The sequence below is a fragment of the Trichosurus vulpecula genome, chromosome 8 (genome assembly GCF_011100635.1).
Source record: "Trichosurus vulpecula isolate mTriVul1 chromosome 8, mTriVul1.pri, whole genome shotgun sequence".
Taxonomy (NCBI): Eukaryota; Metazoa; Chordata; class Mammalia; order Diprotodontia; family Phalangeridae; genus Trichosurus; species Trichosurus vulpecula.
Genome location: NC_050580.1, coordinates 120,552,769 through 120,566,663, shown reverse-complemented (window position 1 = coordinate 120,566,663; position 13,895 = coordinate 120,552,769). Strand labels below are relative to the sequence as shown.

Below are 13,895 nucleotides of genomic sequence, written 5' to 3'. Positions count from 1 at the left end.
AATGGGTGTTCTGGAAGTTATAGCTGTATAAATAGGATGTATACAATGGATTTAAGCAAGGTGAAGCTGAAGACAAGAAAACCAGTGGTGGCTCAGTTGATCATGTGTTAGACTATAGTAATAGCAAGAATGGACATAGGTGGGGATGATGACAAGGAAGAATTGCTAGAAATTGGAGATGGCAAAGAGAAGTAGCTATAGTTAAAAGGTATTTGCATACTAATTGAGTCATCCCTCCTATGTTTCTCTTGAAAGTACATGATGTATGGAGTCAGGAAGAGGATTTGAATCCTAGCTCTGCTATTTTTTTCCTGTGTGACTTTGAGCAAGACACTTAATCTACCTGGCCTTAGTTTTCTCCTTTGTAAAATTAGGGAGTCGGACCCTCACAGAGACCTCCAAGGTCCCTTCAAGCTCCATATTTGTGATCCTAAATTATAAATTTAAAAGCATTTTTTTTGTAAAGACATTTGAATTTTCCTAAATCGTAGTTGGAATGAGTTAATGGTCATGACTTGAGAAAGAAAAAAGAGTAGCAACAAACTTAACATTTTCTTCAGAGTTCTAAATTCTTTAAAGCTATAAAACCACCTTATCAGAATAAATGCAAAATTTTTAAAGTTTTTTAACATGGAGTTTGGAAAGAAGAATATGTTTTAAAATTCACAGGAGTAATGATTACTGAATCATATCCCTTCATCTTACGGCTGGGCAAATGAATGCCCAGAGATGTTAAGGGACTTAGCCATATTCCTACAGATAGTGGAAGAACGAGGTCTATATCTTTATTCTCTTTATTTCTAGTCTCTCCCATGATGATGAGTCATTGATTTTCCCCCCCTCATTACCTGTCATTGTTCTTTTCCTTATTTTTTTCCCCTGAGCTTTGTGGCTATAAATACTAGGGAGAGGAATTGGACTTGAGGTTTCTTCCAGATGAGGAAAAACTTCTTCATTTGATAAGTGGACACCTGTGCATTGTTGCCTAGAGCAGTGGTGGTGTCAAATTCATAGAAATGGATACTGAAAGCTATATATTGACTTAGAAAATCATATATTAATATTATCTATATTTCATTGTATTTTAAAATATTTTGTTAAACATTTCTCAGTTATATTTTAATCTGATTTGGGCCACACTCTGAAATATTGTGGACTGCATGTGGCTGCAGCTGCATGGACTTAGGAGCTACAGGACTTAGAGGTTCAGTGACTGGTCCAGCATTGCACTGCCAGATTGGTCAGGCAGAAATTGAACCCATGAGTCTTGTGGATCGAAAGCCAGCTCTCTGTCTACTTCACCACCCTGCCTCTTCTTAAATATAACAGAATAGCAATTAAGGACTTAAGTTCCCTTCATATTCCCTTTTACCTCACTTCCTCCTTGGAAATGCCAGACTACGTTTCTTTGATATAATTAGTCATCTACCAAATGGTTATAATGTGGGAAATATGTTCCTTCCCTTCCTCTTTCTGCTTCCTACCCTATCCCTTCACCAAGCTAGCCTGGTTTATGCTTAGGGGCTTGTAAACAGGGGTTCGATCCATACAAGGTATTGGTCTCCTTATAATTTGCATCCTTGATACTTATTAATCTATATCATTTTCCCCTACTTTATGTCATTCTCCACCCCCCCCAAAAAAAGCTTAGAAAAGTGTTTTTAAGTTACCAAAATTACAGAATCAAAGCCCTCCATCCCTTCACCTAGAATAAAGTATGAACTCTTAAGGCAGACAGTATCAGTGGGGCCACAACTCATTGTCTGCTGAGAGAAAGTCAAGACCTTCCCCTTATAGCATTAACTTTCTCTGGACATTTGAAAGTAAGAGAGTCAAGTCAAACCAAGAGAAAGAGTTCAACCATGAGAGGAAAAGGGTAAGACTGAGGCCTTTTGAAGGATGTCCCTAGTTGTGGTTTTGTACCTGCAACCTAATTAAGAAATTGATGTTTACCAATGTAATCAACAGTCTGGAACCGATTACAGAATGTCTGCACATGTTTCAAAGTCTCTCCAAGGTACTTCTGTTGCATGTCATCATGACTTTCCTGGAAGCAGGTCTTTCCTACTTTCTTCCGGATAGGGAATTGTCTCAAAGATACTCTGTGCAGACAGATGTTAGGCCCCCATTACCTTGATAAATAGAAAAAGACCTGATTAGACCTTTTTGAGTAAAAATGCAGATTTGAGAATCAGTCAAATAAAGACCATAGCCAGAAATGGAGGGAGCAGATTAGATCTAGATTCCTGAAGTATATTCACATCCCTCTAAAGTAATTAAGATAAAGAATCTCATTGAAAGCACACTATCAAGGGGGAGAGTAAGTAGTTTAGATCAAAAGTAGGTGGTTGAAGATGGATGGAAATGAGAAAAAAAACACTCCAAAACAAACAGAAATTTTGGCATGGTTCAGATAGAGTGAATGTAGCAAAAGATGAATTTCAGAAGTTCATGGAGAAGAGCACACAATAGTCACTAAGGTACACTACTATTTCAGTAAAGAGCTTGTATATTTAAAGAGGGCAATGGAAATTTTGTATTGGTAGATGAGTCCTTTTATGCTTTTGAATTTAAGGCAAATGTTTAGTAACTTGAGAATCAATTCTAACAGTACTTGAAAAATGGTTTTTGAAAAGTACTGCTTATACTTAATTTACCCAAGATTTTCCATTCTTCAACTTCCTCCATTTCCCCTTTAACAAAATTGTCTTGTCACAATTTCTAGAAATCTTGTATTTTTGATGTCAAACATGTTTTACCTTTTACAAATCTAATGTCATAGTTAAGAATATAAAAATTATTATACAAGACTGTACAATCATAATTCTTATGTTTGGCATAATACAACTAAAAGTCTGCCAATTAGCTAACATTTATTAAGCGCCAGGCACTTTACTAGAGTGCTAGGAATACAAAGAAAAGTGAGATAGTCCATACTTGCCTGGAGCTCATAGTTTACAGTCTCACAGGTAACATGCAAAAAACAATGTACAAACAAATGTATGCAAAAAATTTGGAATAACCAACAGAGAGAAGGCACTAAATTTAAAGAGGATCTACAAAGGCATCCTGTAGGGGAGGTATGGTTTTAGCTAAGATTCTTAAGGTAGCCAGAAGGCAGAGATGAGCATTCAGAGTATAGGAAACAGCCAGTGAATATGCTTGAAGTTAGGAAATGGAGTGTCTTCATTGAAACTTCAAGGAGGCCAGTGTCACTGCATCTCAGAGTGTATGAAGAAATGTAAGGAGTAAGAAGACTAAAAGGGGGGTGGGGGATGTTAGGAGGCCTTTGAACACCAAACTGAGAATGTTGGATTTGAACCTATAAGGGAACCACTGGAGTTTATTGAGACAGAGGATGATGTAGGCAGACTTGTGCTTGGACAGCTTAGTGTGGACTAGAGTTAGGAGAGACTTGTGGTGTACCCAGCTGTCCACTTCAGTAGGTGGAGGTGTTTATGCCAGGATGATGCCAGTGTTAGAGGAGAGAAGGGGGCTCATGTAAAGATGCTGAGAAGGTACAATCAATAGACCTTGCGACAGATTGAATATGACCTTTAACTATAATAGAGAAGTTAGGATGTGAGGAAGCCTTGAAAGGGGAGGAGAGAGGAGATAATGAGTTCAGTTGTGGCCATGCTGAGTTTAATTAAGATGTCTATGAGAGGGGCAGCTAGGTGGCGCAGTGGATAGAGGACTGGCCCTGGAGTCTTGAGGATATGAGTTCAAATGTGGTTTCAAATGTTTATTAGCTATGTGACCCTGCTGATTGCCTCCAAAAAATGTCTACAAGAAAAGTTTGTGATGTTCAGTAGGCACATGGAGGGAGATACAAGGCTGTATGTCAGCAGAGAATATGCTGGTTAAGGTGACTTGTGAATCATCAGCCTAGAGGTGATAATTGAATACATGGGTGCTGATAAGATCACTAAATGAAGTAGTAGAAAGGGAGAAGAGAAGAATGTGGAGGACAGAGCCTTTTTTCAAAACTCATAGTTAATGGGTATGACTTGAGGAAGATCTAGCAAAGCAGACTGAGGAATGGTCAGATACATAGGAGGGAAAACCAAATGAGCACAGTGTCATGAAAACTAGAGAAAGAGGGTGATCCGCGATGGCAAAGGCAGAAGAGAGGTCCAAGAAAAATGAGGACTGAGAAGATAGCATTGAATTTGGCAGTTAAGAGGCCGTTGGTAGTATTGGAGAGGACAGTTTCAGTTCAAAGCTAAGATTGAAATCATTGTAGAGAGTTAAGAGGAAAGGTAGTAGATTTATTGTTGATAGCTTTCTTCAGCAGTTTAGCCAGAAAAGAGAGGAGAGATAGGGGATTGCTTATAGTTTGGCCAAGGTAGATGGATCAGTTAGGTTTTTTTGAGGATGAAGGAGACAAGGGCATATTCGTAGACAACAGACAAACAACCAGTAGAGAGTAGTGATGATGGCAGGGACAGTCTCTGGAGAAGATGGAATGGAATGACATCATTTTCGCATATAGAAGAGTTTGCCTTGGCAAGGAGAGAGGATCACCTCACTATGTGAGTTGGGAGTGAAGGAGGTGATACTAGCAGTAGTAGGCATCTGAGTGACATAGATAAGGAAGATGAGAGAAAATCTCAGCAATTGGCTCAGTTTTTTTTTTCTTTTTTTTCAGTAAAATATGAGGAAAGGCCCTCAGCTGGGAGGATAGGAGAAGAGAAAACCATGGAAAGTTTGAAGAAGGATAAAAGGATTTGGAAGAACCGCTGTGGTGGGTGGGATAGAGTTAATTGGGGGACAGTGAGGGTGGTATGTAAAAGAATTGCCTTGCAGCATTGAGGGCCCAGGCTAGGTTATATAACATAAATTTGTAGTGGACCTCGTCAACATCGTTATCATTTTTAGCAGCAGCATATAGTAAGGATCATATAATTTCAAATTTATTAAAAGTGTTTTAAAATAAATTTGATTTTTGTTACAAATGGAAATACAAGTTGCTGAACTTTAAGGAACCCATTGTTAATCATTCAAGAAAGCTATTTTTTTTTTTTTTTTTATTAAACACTAATTACATGCCAGGCACTATACTGAACACTGAAGATGTTAAGAAAAAGCGAAAATCTCTGGCTTCAAGGAACTTATGTTTGAAATAGGCAAAAACTCATATTAGAAAGTTTTATAACTATAAAACAAGGTTATTATATTTTTAAATTTTTGTGTCCCCTGCACAGTTCAGCAAATAGAGTGCTCAGAGGAACTGGAGAAGGTGAGGGAGGGGGAAAGGGAGAAATTGTAAACCAATTGCTTTAATTAATTGAATATAATTATTGCCATGCAAAACTTCGTTGACTTAGTATAATTTTCTGCGATTTCATTCTTGAGTAGTTTCTGCTTCTTCCTAGTACTTTACTTTCATCTGTTGGATATGAGAATTGAGTGTTTCTGGGTTGAGACATATTTCCCTTAATATATTGGCTTAGTGGAAGTATATCTAAATAGAGACCTATTTCTTTCACATGCTACATAAAATGTAGGAATTTGAACCAGGTAAAAAGCTAAGAGAGTCAAAAGCTGTTTTAAACAAAGATCACAGGATGTACTTGAATGATTTCTAGCCTATCACATGAACCTTCTGTATTTTGCAGCAGTTGATAATACCTTTCCACATCAAGTCTTGTATGTTGCTTGTATTCCTAATGTGTTAATTTGGGTTTCGTTTTTGTTTTGTTTTTAAATCAGTTATGCCCAGGAAATTAAGTGTTATAGCTGCAAGAGATTTTCTTGGATAATCTTCATAGCACATAGGTGGTTTGGATGATGATGGCATTAGAACTTTTCATACTTTCAGACTGGAAGGCTGACCCAGAAAATAATTAACCTCCGTCTAGAGTCTCTGCCTATATTGCATAGCTTCTCTCTGCCTTGCCTGGGTCTTCTAGTATACATTATACAGGTCCTCCAGGCTTTTGAGCCTTCTGCAGCTTTCATGATGGTTCAAAATGATCCAGGATTTCAGAGGAACATAGAATTGCTTCCCTCATGCTGCTAATTTGATATAGGACTTTTGTGACATTTTGAATCCTAGCAAGGATCAGGACTCATTATCTCACTATTACTCCTAAGTGTTGTACCTCAGTGATCTGGAAGTCAAACCTGAGAGGAGATCTGAATTGATAGAGGGAGTTTCTTCACCTGGTAGTTGTGTAACACTATGCCAGTAAAATTACAGGTCTAGCACCTATTCTTAGCCTGAAGTATAGATAATCATATGTGAACATTTTCCCATTTGTTCCAAAGATTTTAATAATTTTGAATTTTTGAAAATTAGCTTTTCTAAACCCTCATATCTTAGTTTTTATTTTAGCACAGATTTATCTCTTAACTATCCATCCATGTAGGAATTTTTGCAAGTGTGGGGAAGAAATAAGAAATTGTATTACTATGTTTTGTCGTAAGTCAGGCATGTTAGCCATTTGTTTTATGGGAGAAAAATTGATACAACAGAGGGCTTTCTCTACCCCCTCCCCCACTCCCTGCCATTAATGATAACCCTGTACTAAATGACATTATCATTCTGCTACATTAGCATTGTTTGGTTGGAGAAGACCTGGCGTCTACCCTGATGGTTTAGAAATCTTCATTGTAATCTAGGAGACTCCAAACAGAACTGGTTTGCTGTAAGCTTCCCACAGTTCTCTGAAACTTAAGAGCATGCGGTTTATGGTTAAGGACAAACTTTTTCCAAAGTATCTTGATACCTGAGAATCTGCTCGGATTCCATGTTTGTTTTGACATAAGGGAGTGTGAATTTTTATCTTATTTGAAAAAAATATTCCAGCTTTGTCACGTAAATAATGTGCTTTTAGAGAAGTACGATTTATTTGTTTTTTATGACACAAAACTAATTTGGAGAACACTTGGAATATTATCTCTGAATGCTCTGACTATAATTTTCAGGTGCACAGAAGAGGAACATGGCTCAAGAAACTAACCATAGCCAAGTGCCTATGCTTTGTTCCACTGGCTGTGGATTTTATGGAAACCCTCGTACAAATGGCATGTGTTCAGTATGCTATAAAGAACATCTTCAAAGACAGAATAGTAGTAATGGTAGAATTAGCCCACCTGGTAAGTAGTTCTTATGAGTATTATACCTACTTTAAGTAATATGTATTAACTAGAGAGTCTTTGCTCATTTACTACTGTACACACTACATACATATATTTATTGTGTATATACATATGAACCTGTGTGTATAATATATGTATGTCCTTCGGTAACTTTTAACTATTCACTCCGGATAATTAGAGAATATATTACAAATTTTCATGCAGACTTTTGAAAGTTTTTAGTCTTCAAAGTGTAGGGGGTGGGTATGGAGGAGGTAAGAGATTTTCCCACTGGGGAAAGTTTTCATCTCCAGCTCATGGGAGTTGTTTTCTGTCTTTATAAGTAGAATGTTGGGGATGTATGTTGGGGAAAATAACATCTTCAAGGTTTAATAGTTATGCATGGCTGGTAAAAGTCTTAAACAAAAATTCATGTGCCTTTTATCCAAGAATGTGGATTATCTTTTATAGCATCTAAAATACTTGTATGTTTTATGTTGTGTTTCATATTCTAAATCAAAATCCAGAGCCGAATTAATTAAAATGTCCCTGATTTTTCTTTAAGTTAAGATCAAATTTAATATATTTTCTTCAGTTTCCCAAGAGACTCTAAATTAGGTGAATAAACAAAGGCTTGTGACAGAATTATCCCCTCAAGATTAAATGCATTTTTTGCCATGGATGATAGAATATTTTTATGTTCTCATGTTGATATTTCCAAATGTCCTTATAATATTTAAACAGGTATTAGTTTTAAATGACTTTAATTGTGATAAGAAATATTGCTGATATTTTGCATCCATAGCTAAAGCAAATCATTTACACATGTGTGTGTACACACACACACACACACACACACACACACACACACACACACACACACAAACACATCTCCTTAAAAGTAAGTCACTTAGCCTTTGCCTTGGAGTCAGCATAGTGGTTCACTGGATAGAACACTGGGCCTGGAGTCAGGAGTCAGGAAGATCTGAGTTCAAATGTGGCCTCCAGTACTCACTAGCAATGTGACCCTGGGCAAATCACTTAGACTCTGTTTGCCTTAATCCACTGGAGAAGCAAATGGCAAACCACTCTAGTATCTTTGCCAAGAAAACACCACATGGGGTCACACAGAGTTGGACACAACTGAACAACAACACTGTAATATAAACAAGTAGGCCTTTTTTCTTGCTTTAACTATTGTATTTATTATAGACATAAGAACTGATAATTAGAAGAGATCTTAGAGTGGAATGACATGTAAGTTCATTAGAAGAAAAATAGGCATTAGATATAGGTATTAGAAATGGCATGTCAGTACTCATTTAATGTGTTCATAACATTTATGGAACACCTAGAAGTATAACTTAGTGGACTGACAATTACATTTAATTCTAACCTCAAACTCTCAAGGTATATTTGACTATAGACCATTTTTTAAGTTATTTACTGACCAAAGATGTGTGTACTTACACCAGGAAGATGTTTGTGGATTAAATAATAATAAAATTGGTGGATTTTTCTTCCTAATTTATCATTCTAGCCTTACAACTATTACTTCACTTAAAATGCTTCAGTGGAGATCTGTTGAGGGAATATGTGTATGATAATAAATATCTCTAAATTAGATAGCAAAACAATCTTTAATATTTAGTGGAACCTTGATTTTATAGGTGAACTCTTGAATTTACCAAGGTATATAAACCTTAATGTGAAATGTGGTATTCTTACAGCAACTTCTGTCAGTAGTCTGTCTGAATCTTTACCAGTTCAGTGCACAGAGGGCAATGTCCCAGAAGCCCAATCAACATTAGACTCCACGTCTTCCCCATCTATGCAGCCAAGGTAAGGTCTCTTCAAGTCTCAATTAAAAAGATAATTAAAAATAAAGTGTATAGTGCCTGTGTTTGACCCATTTGCTTCCTAAGGAATGGTGTATGAAAAATAACTTTTATGTGAAAAAGTTAGTTTCATTCTGGTTGTTTCTGTCCAGGTAGCTGTAACTTCTATTGTCCTCATCTTACATAAAAAAATTTTATTTTTAAGTCTTTGTTTTTCCTCTGTATTATTGAATTATAGCTGGTCAAGTTTTCAAGTATTAATTTATTGATAAAATTCTCTTGTGTGTTTTCTCTGTCCTAAATTCATGTGTATGATCAGATTTTGATGATGTGCTTTCTTCCTACCTGTGAGTTGGATGTAGTGCACATAGTACTAGAACCTAGCTTACAAAGAAACTGACGCTTAAATGTTTGGTGACTTGTTCCGCAAGTCACAAGTCTTCATAGGATCATAGATCTAGAAATGAGAGATCTCAGAAGCCATGGAGTCCACCTCTCTTATTTTACAGATAAGGAGACTGAGGTCTTAGTAGACCAAATGATTTCTTAAAGGTTATACATGTGACCGATAGTCATAACCATGATTGACATTTTGCTTTCTTGAATCCCAATCTAACATATTTTCCAGTATTAACAAATTGTTTATTTGTTTCTAAAGAATGTAAGTATTTCAAATTGTCTTTTAAAACTTGGTACCATGCATTGAGTGAAGATTAAATAAGTTTAGTAAGCCTTCATTCTTGTCTACATTAGCATATTTTTAACTTTGAATTTTCTATCAGTTTAGAGATGTAAAACAAATTTTATTGCATTGTTCTTACTCCACAGTTGATTTATTATGCCAGAACTAGTTTCCTACTTTCCTAGGTTCATAAGACTGTAAATTGCTTAAAGGTTGAAAAAACTATAGAGGACATTAATTCAGACTCCTCTCATTTTCCAGATGAGGAAACTCAGGCCCAGAGCGGTTAAGTGATTTACTGAGGATCACAGTAAATGTCTGAGACAAAATTTGGACTCAGTTCCATCTTACTCTTAGGTCCAACACTTTCCCTACTATGCTACTATATCATTTGTGGCTGTTTATATTGTGTGGTGTTCTGGTTGATTTTTTCGTAATAACAAGGTATTGTAATAAATTGCAAATTTACATTAGTGTTTCTTAAACATTTATTCATCATACCATTCACATCACCTTTATATGGTACCTGAAGCATGTTACAGATGTGCCTTCTGTACCTCCTGATGGAAATAATTGCTTAATGGGTCATTTGACCTTTATTGATGAAATCTAACTGGAATACTTAGTTTCAAAAATACTATTAATTTTCTAGTACCATTTAAATGTGCTAAAAATTACTCTTTTTATTGAAGCCATATGTTGTAATAATCTGCTGCAGTTAGCTGAATTGTCACCTGATTATCTAAAAGCACTGAATAACTTCTTATCTAAAAAATTGTTGTTCTCTCTTTTAGCCCTGTATCAAATCAGTCACTTTTATCAGACTCTGTAGCGTCTACTCAAGTGGAAAGTACATCTGTGGACAAAGCAGTACCTGAAACAGACGATCTGCAAGGTGAGCAAGTGACTGAGCAGGTGCACAGACATGTCCCTTCTTAAGGCCTTTTTGTATTTAAGTCCTTCCCAGGGCCCCTGAGCATATTGCATCACTAAATGAATGTGATAAACTGACTGCAAACTTTGGTTTGTATAGGCCAGGGGTTTGATCAGAATCATTAGTCAGTCTTGAAGCATTACTTAATTATCCTTAAAACCAGATGCCCCTGCCACACTCCTTTCTCCACAATTTGGGATTCCTTTGGGGGAGGGGAGCATGTCTAGTAGCTATAGTTTCCCTTCCCCAGCAATGATATGCTGTGTCAGTAACTCTGGTCAGCCTTTTGCATATTCAGCACATTATTTATGACTTTATGAAAGTTCTGTTTTACGAAGATTTGTTTCTGATCAGTATGGAGGATAGATTTAATAGGAAGAGTCATAGTGGGTATACAGGAGGCTGTTGCAGTAAACCAGTTGAACTGCCATAGTGGGAATAGAGAGGAAGGTAAAGAGACATTTTAAAGGATGAGTTACTAGACCATATTTACTGAGTGTAAAGGAGGAACAGAAATATGAAGCAAAGATGACTTCAGGTCATTTTTAGACCTTGGAAGAGACTTTTGATGTCATTGACAGGCAGAGAGGGATCTTGTTTCAGAATAAGGATGATGAATTTTGTTTTAAATTTGGGGAGTTTGCCATCCAAGTGGAAAATTTTAATATATAGTTGGACTTAGAGAGATGAGAATTGAACATATAGATTTGAAAGCCACCCTCATAGAGATATGGTAGTTTAAGGCAAAAAATGTATAAGTACTCCAGTGAGGGAGTTTGGATATAGAAAGGACCGAATTTGGGAACTCTACAATAGCTAAACAGATTAAAGAGGAACTAGTAAAGAAAATGGAAGACAACACAATTTATGCTGGATTTCAGCCTGGAAATCATGTCATCCATCTCCATCATTTTAAAAATGAGGAAATTGAGGGCCAGTGAAGTAAAGAGACAAGATTTCAAGATTAGTTGGTGACCTTAGGGATAGCCTGACATCTGAAAAACTTAAGCCAGAGTTTAAACCAGGGCCCCACCCATTGAGACTGTTGGAGAGAAGACCTACACACATGAGGAGTTTATATAGGAATAGCCTGAACATATGTAGAACAAAAGCCAGGGTAGCATGATAACTTTGAAATGAGAGGGTGGATATGCAATAGAGTTATGCATGCAGAGTGTTATGCAACAGAGTTGTTAGGGAGAATGAAGACAGAGAAAAGACCATTAAAGCCAACAATAAAGGGGCCTATTGGTGACCTACAAAGATACAGTTTCAGTAGAGGGAATAAAAGTTAGATTGCCAGGGTTATGAAGGGAATGGGCAGTATATTTGTATACCTAATCAGAAAGGGGTGTGATTTAAAGGAAGGAGAAAAATCTCTAAACTAGTGTTTTAAATTTCATTCATACTATATATGATGGAACTGATAAAATAATATATTTCCCAGCTGACCTTTTTCCCTTCACAGTCTATGTAGAACTAATTAGATACACCCAGAACAGGAGTTCAGATTACCACGTAAATAAGAATGGGATGAGGTTCTGAATTGGGCTTTTAGATATGGGCTACTATACCTCATGGATGTCTCCCTCCTTTCTGTGTCCAGTGAAATTATTTTGAGGTTAAGTCAGCCCTGATTGTATGTACTTGATTATTATATTTGTTATTATTAAAGGCCTGACTCATTTAAGGAAAAACACCATAGGAAAAATTTGCAGTCTCCTCTTTAGTTGGTTCACTGACGGGATGGTATTTAATGGTGGAGGAGGGCTCAGCTTTGATGGGTAGGAGGCAGACATTAGATCTACATGGGAGTCCTAATCGACAGGAGCAGGGAGTAAAGTGGGAAAGTTTACTTTAACAAGTTGGATTCTGTTCTCAGGAGGAAGTTTCTTCTGAGTCATGTGCTTGCTCCCTTCTTTATGCTGTCATTCAAAATGAAATAATGATAAAGTGTTTAAGTGCCCTAACAATAGTGTTATGTAAATACCCTTATTTAATAATTAGCATTTCCATGCTTCATCAAACATTCATTGATACTTTAGTTTCTTCTGCTCATATCCAAAGACACCTCAGGATGAGCCTAGACATAATAATTCTATATAGCCTTCTGACATTTAATGCCAAAGGAAAAAACAAATTGACTGTGAAGTCTGTTGAACTTAAATGATAGTGATACTGAAATACTAAATTAGTAAAATGATTTTTTTTTAAGTGTATAAGTACTCCACTCAAGGTAAGTTGTACTCTTGACCTCATGAGGGATTCCAGTGTTTAACATTGCATGCTGGTGACTTTTTAAATTAGAGATCTGAAAAGTAAACTTGATTTCATTGTTCAGACTCTTAGACATACCAAGCAGATATTAATATAACTTTTTTAAAGTCTGTTTGAACTTAATTATCCAAAATTTGTCAATGGTGATTTTTACTGTGTTTGTAACCTCACCCATCCTGTTAGATTTAAAATAGTGTGGTCTTTGTTCAAGTGACCCCTCCCCCCATGCCTAATTGCTTAATAAATGGCTTTTAGTGAAAAATTAGAATTTATACAATTTTTGTTTTCACAGTAGCATTTAATTTCCCTAATACAATGGTGTTTAACATGTGATTCTCTAATAGACATGGTCCATGCCAGCTGGTTGTTTGCAGTCAGATGAAGTTCAGCTTCTACTGATGCCACTTTGCTGTTGCTGTGCTGCTTCTTTGAGACTAAGGACTGAAAGGAAGGGGAAAGCCAACGTTCAGATTTTCATCTTGGCCTGATGTCCTATTTTGTTCCTTACTTTGCTTTTCCCCTCCTTAAGTGACCACAGAAAGGCATTTATTAGGAATATATGCCTTTTATAAAACTGCATGCTATTTTCTGAATTTCTCATAGTTTTAATTATTAGTGGGATAAAAAGGAGGCATTTGGCTATAAGTTTCATACCATCACAGGAAAATTATGCTATCATGGGAATTAGTGTTAGGCCCTTTGGTAAAGCTTATGTCAGTAATAATTCAGAGCTTATTTTGTACAGAGCATTGTAATAGGTGCCTCGGAAAGACACAAAATGAGTTAAGGTGTTCTATACTTAGAGTGATGGGTTTTCATAAATATTAACTACATTGTATGTCAGTTAGTGTAGCTAACTGTAGTAGATATAGTCCCTGACCACAAGGACTTTGTAATCTTAATTAACCATAAAAGACAGCACATGCTTGCAAAAGACATACAAGAAAGTGAATATATAATGCTTATGGTGGCAGTTGGAGGAGGGAGAATCAAGGAAAAAGGAGTCTTCATGCAGCTGAGTCTTTCAGGAAGTTTTTGAAGGTAAAATGAATGTTTTCCCAGCAAGAATTGAGGGGTG

The 13,895-nt window shown here is 36.5% G+C and overlaps 1 protein-coding gene across 9 annotated transcripts in view; it reads left to right on the top strand.

Moving 5' to 3' along the window:
- The window catches only part of ZFAND6 (zinc finger AN1-type containing 6), a 101,362-nt gene that overhangs the window by 75,626 nt on the left and 11,841 nt on the right, over positions 1–13,895 (top strand). For all 9 annotated transcript variants that reach the window (XM_036734796.1, XM_036734798.1, XM_036734802.1 and 6 more), the window contains 3 exons: positions 6,934–7,104; positions 8,817–8,928; positions 10,401–10,501. In XM_036734796.1, the coding sequence (XP_036590691.1) occupies positions 6,951–7,104; positions 8,817–8,928; positions 10,401–10,501 (367 nt within the window). In that variant the 5' untranslated portion in view covers positions 6,934–6,950. The remainder of the gene's footprint in view (positions 1–6,933; positions 7,105–8,816; positions 8,929–10,400; positions 10,502–13,895) is intronic.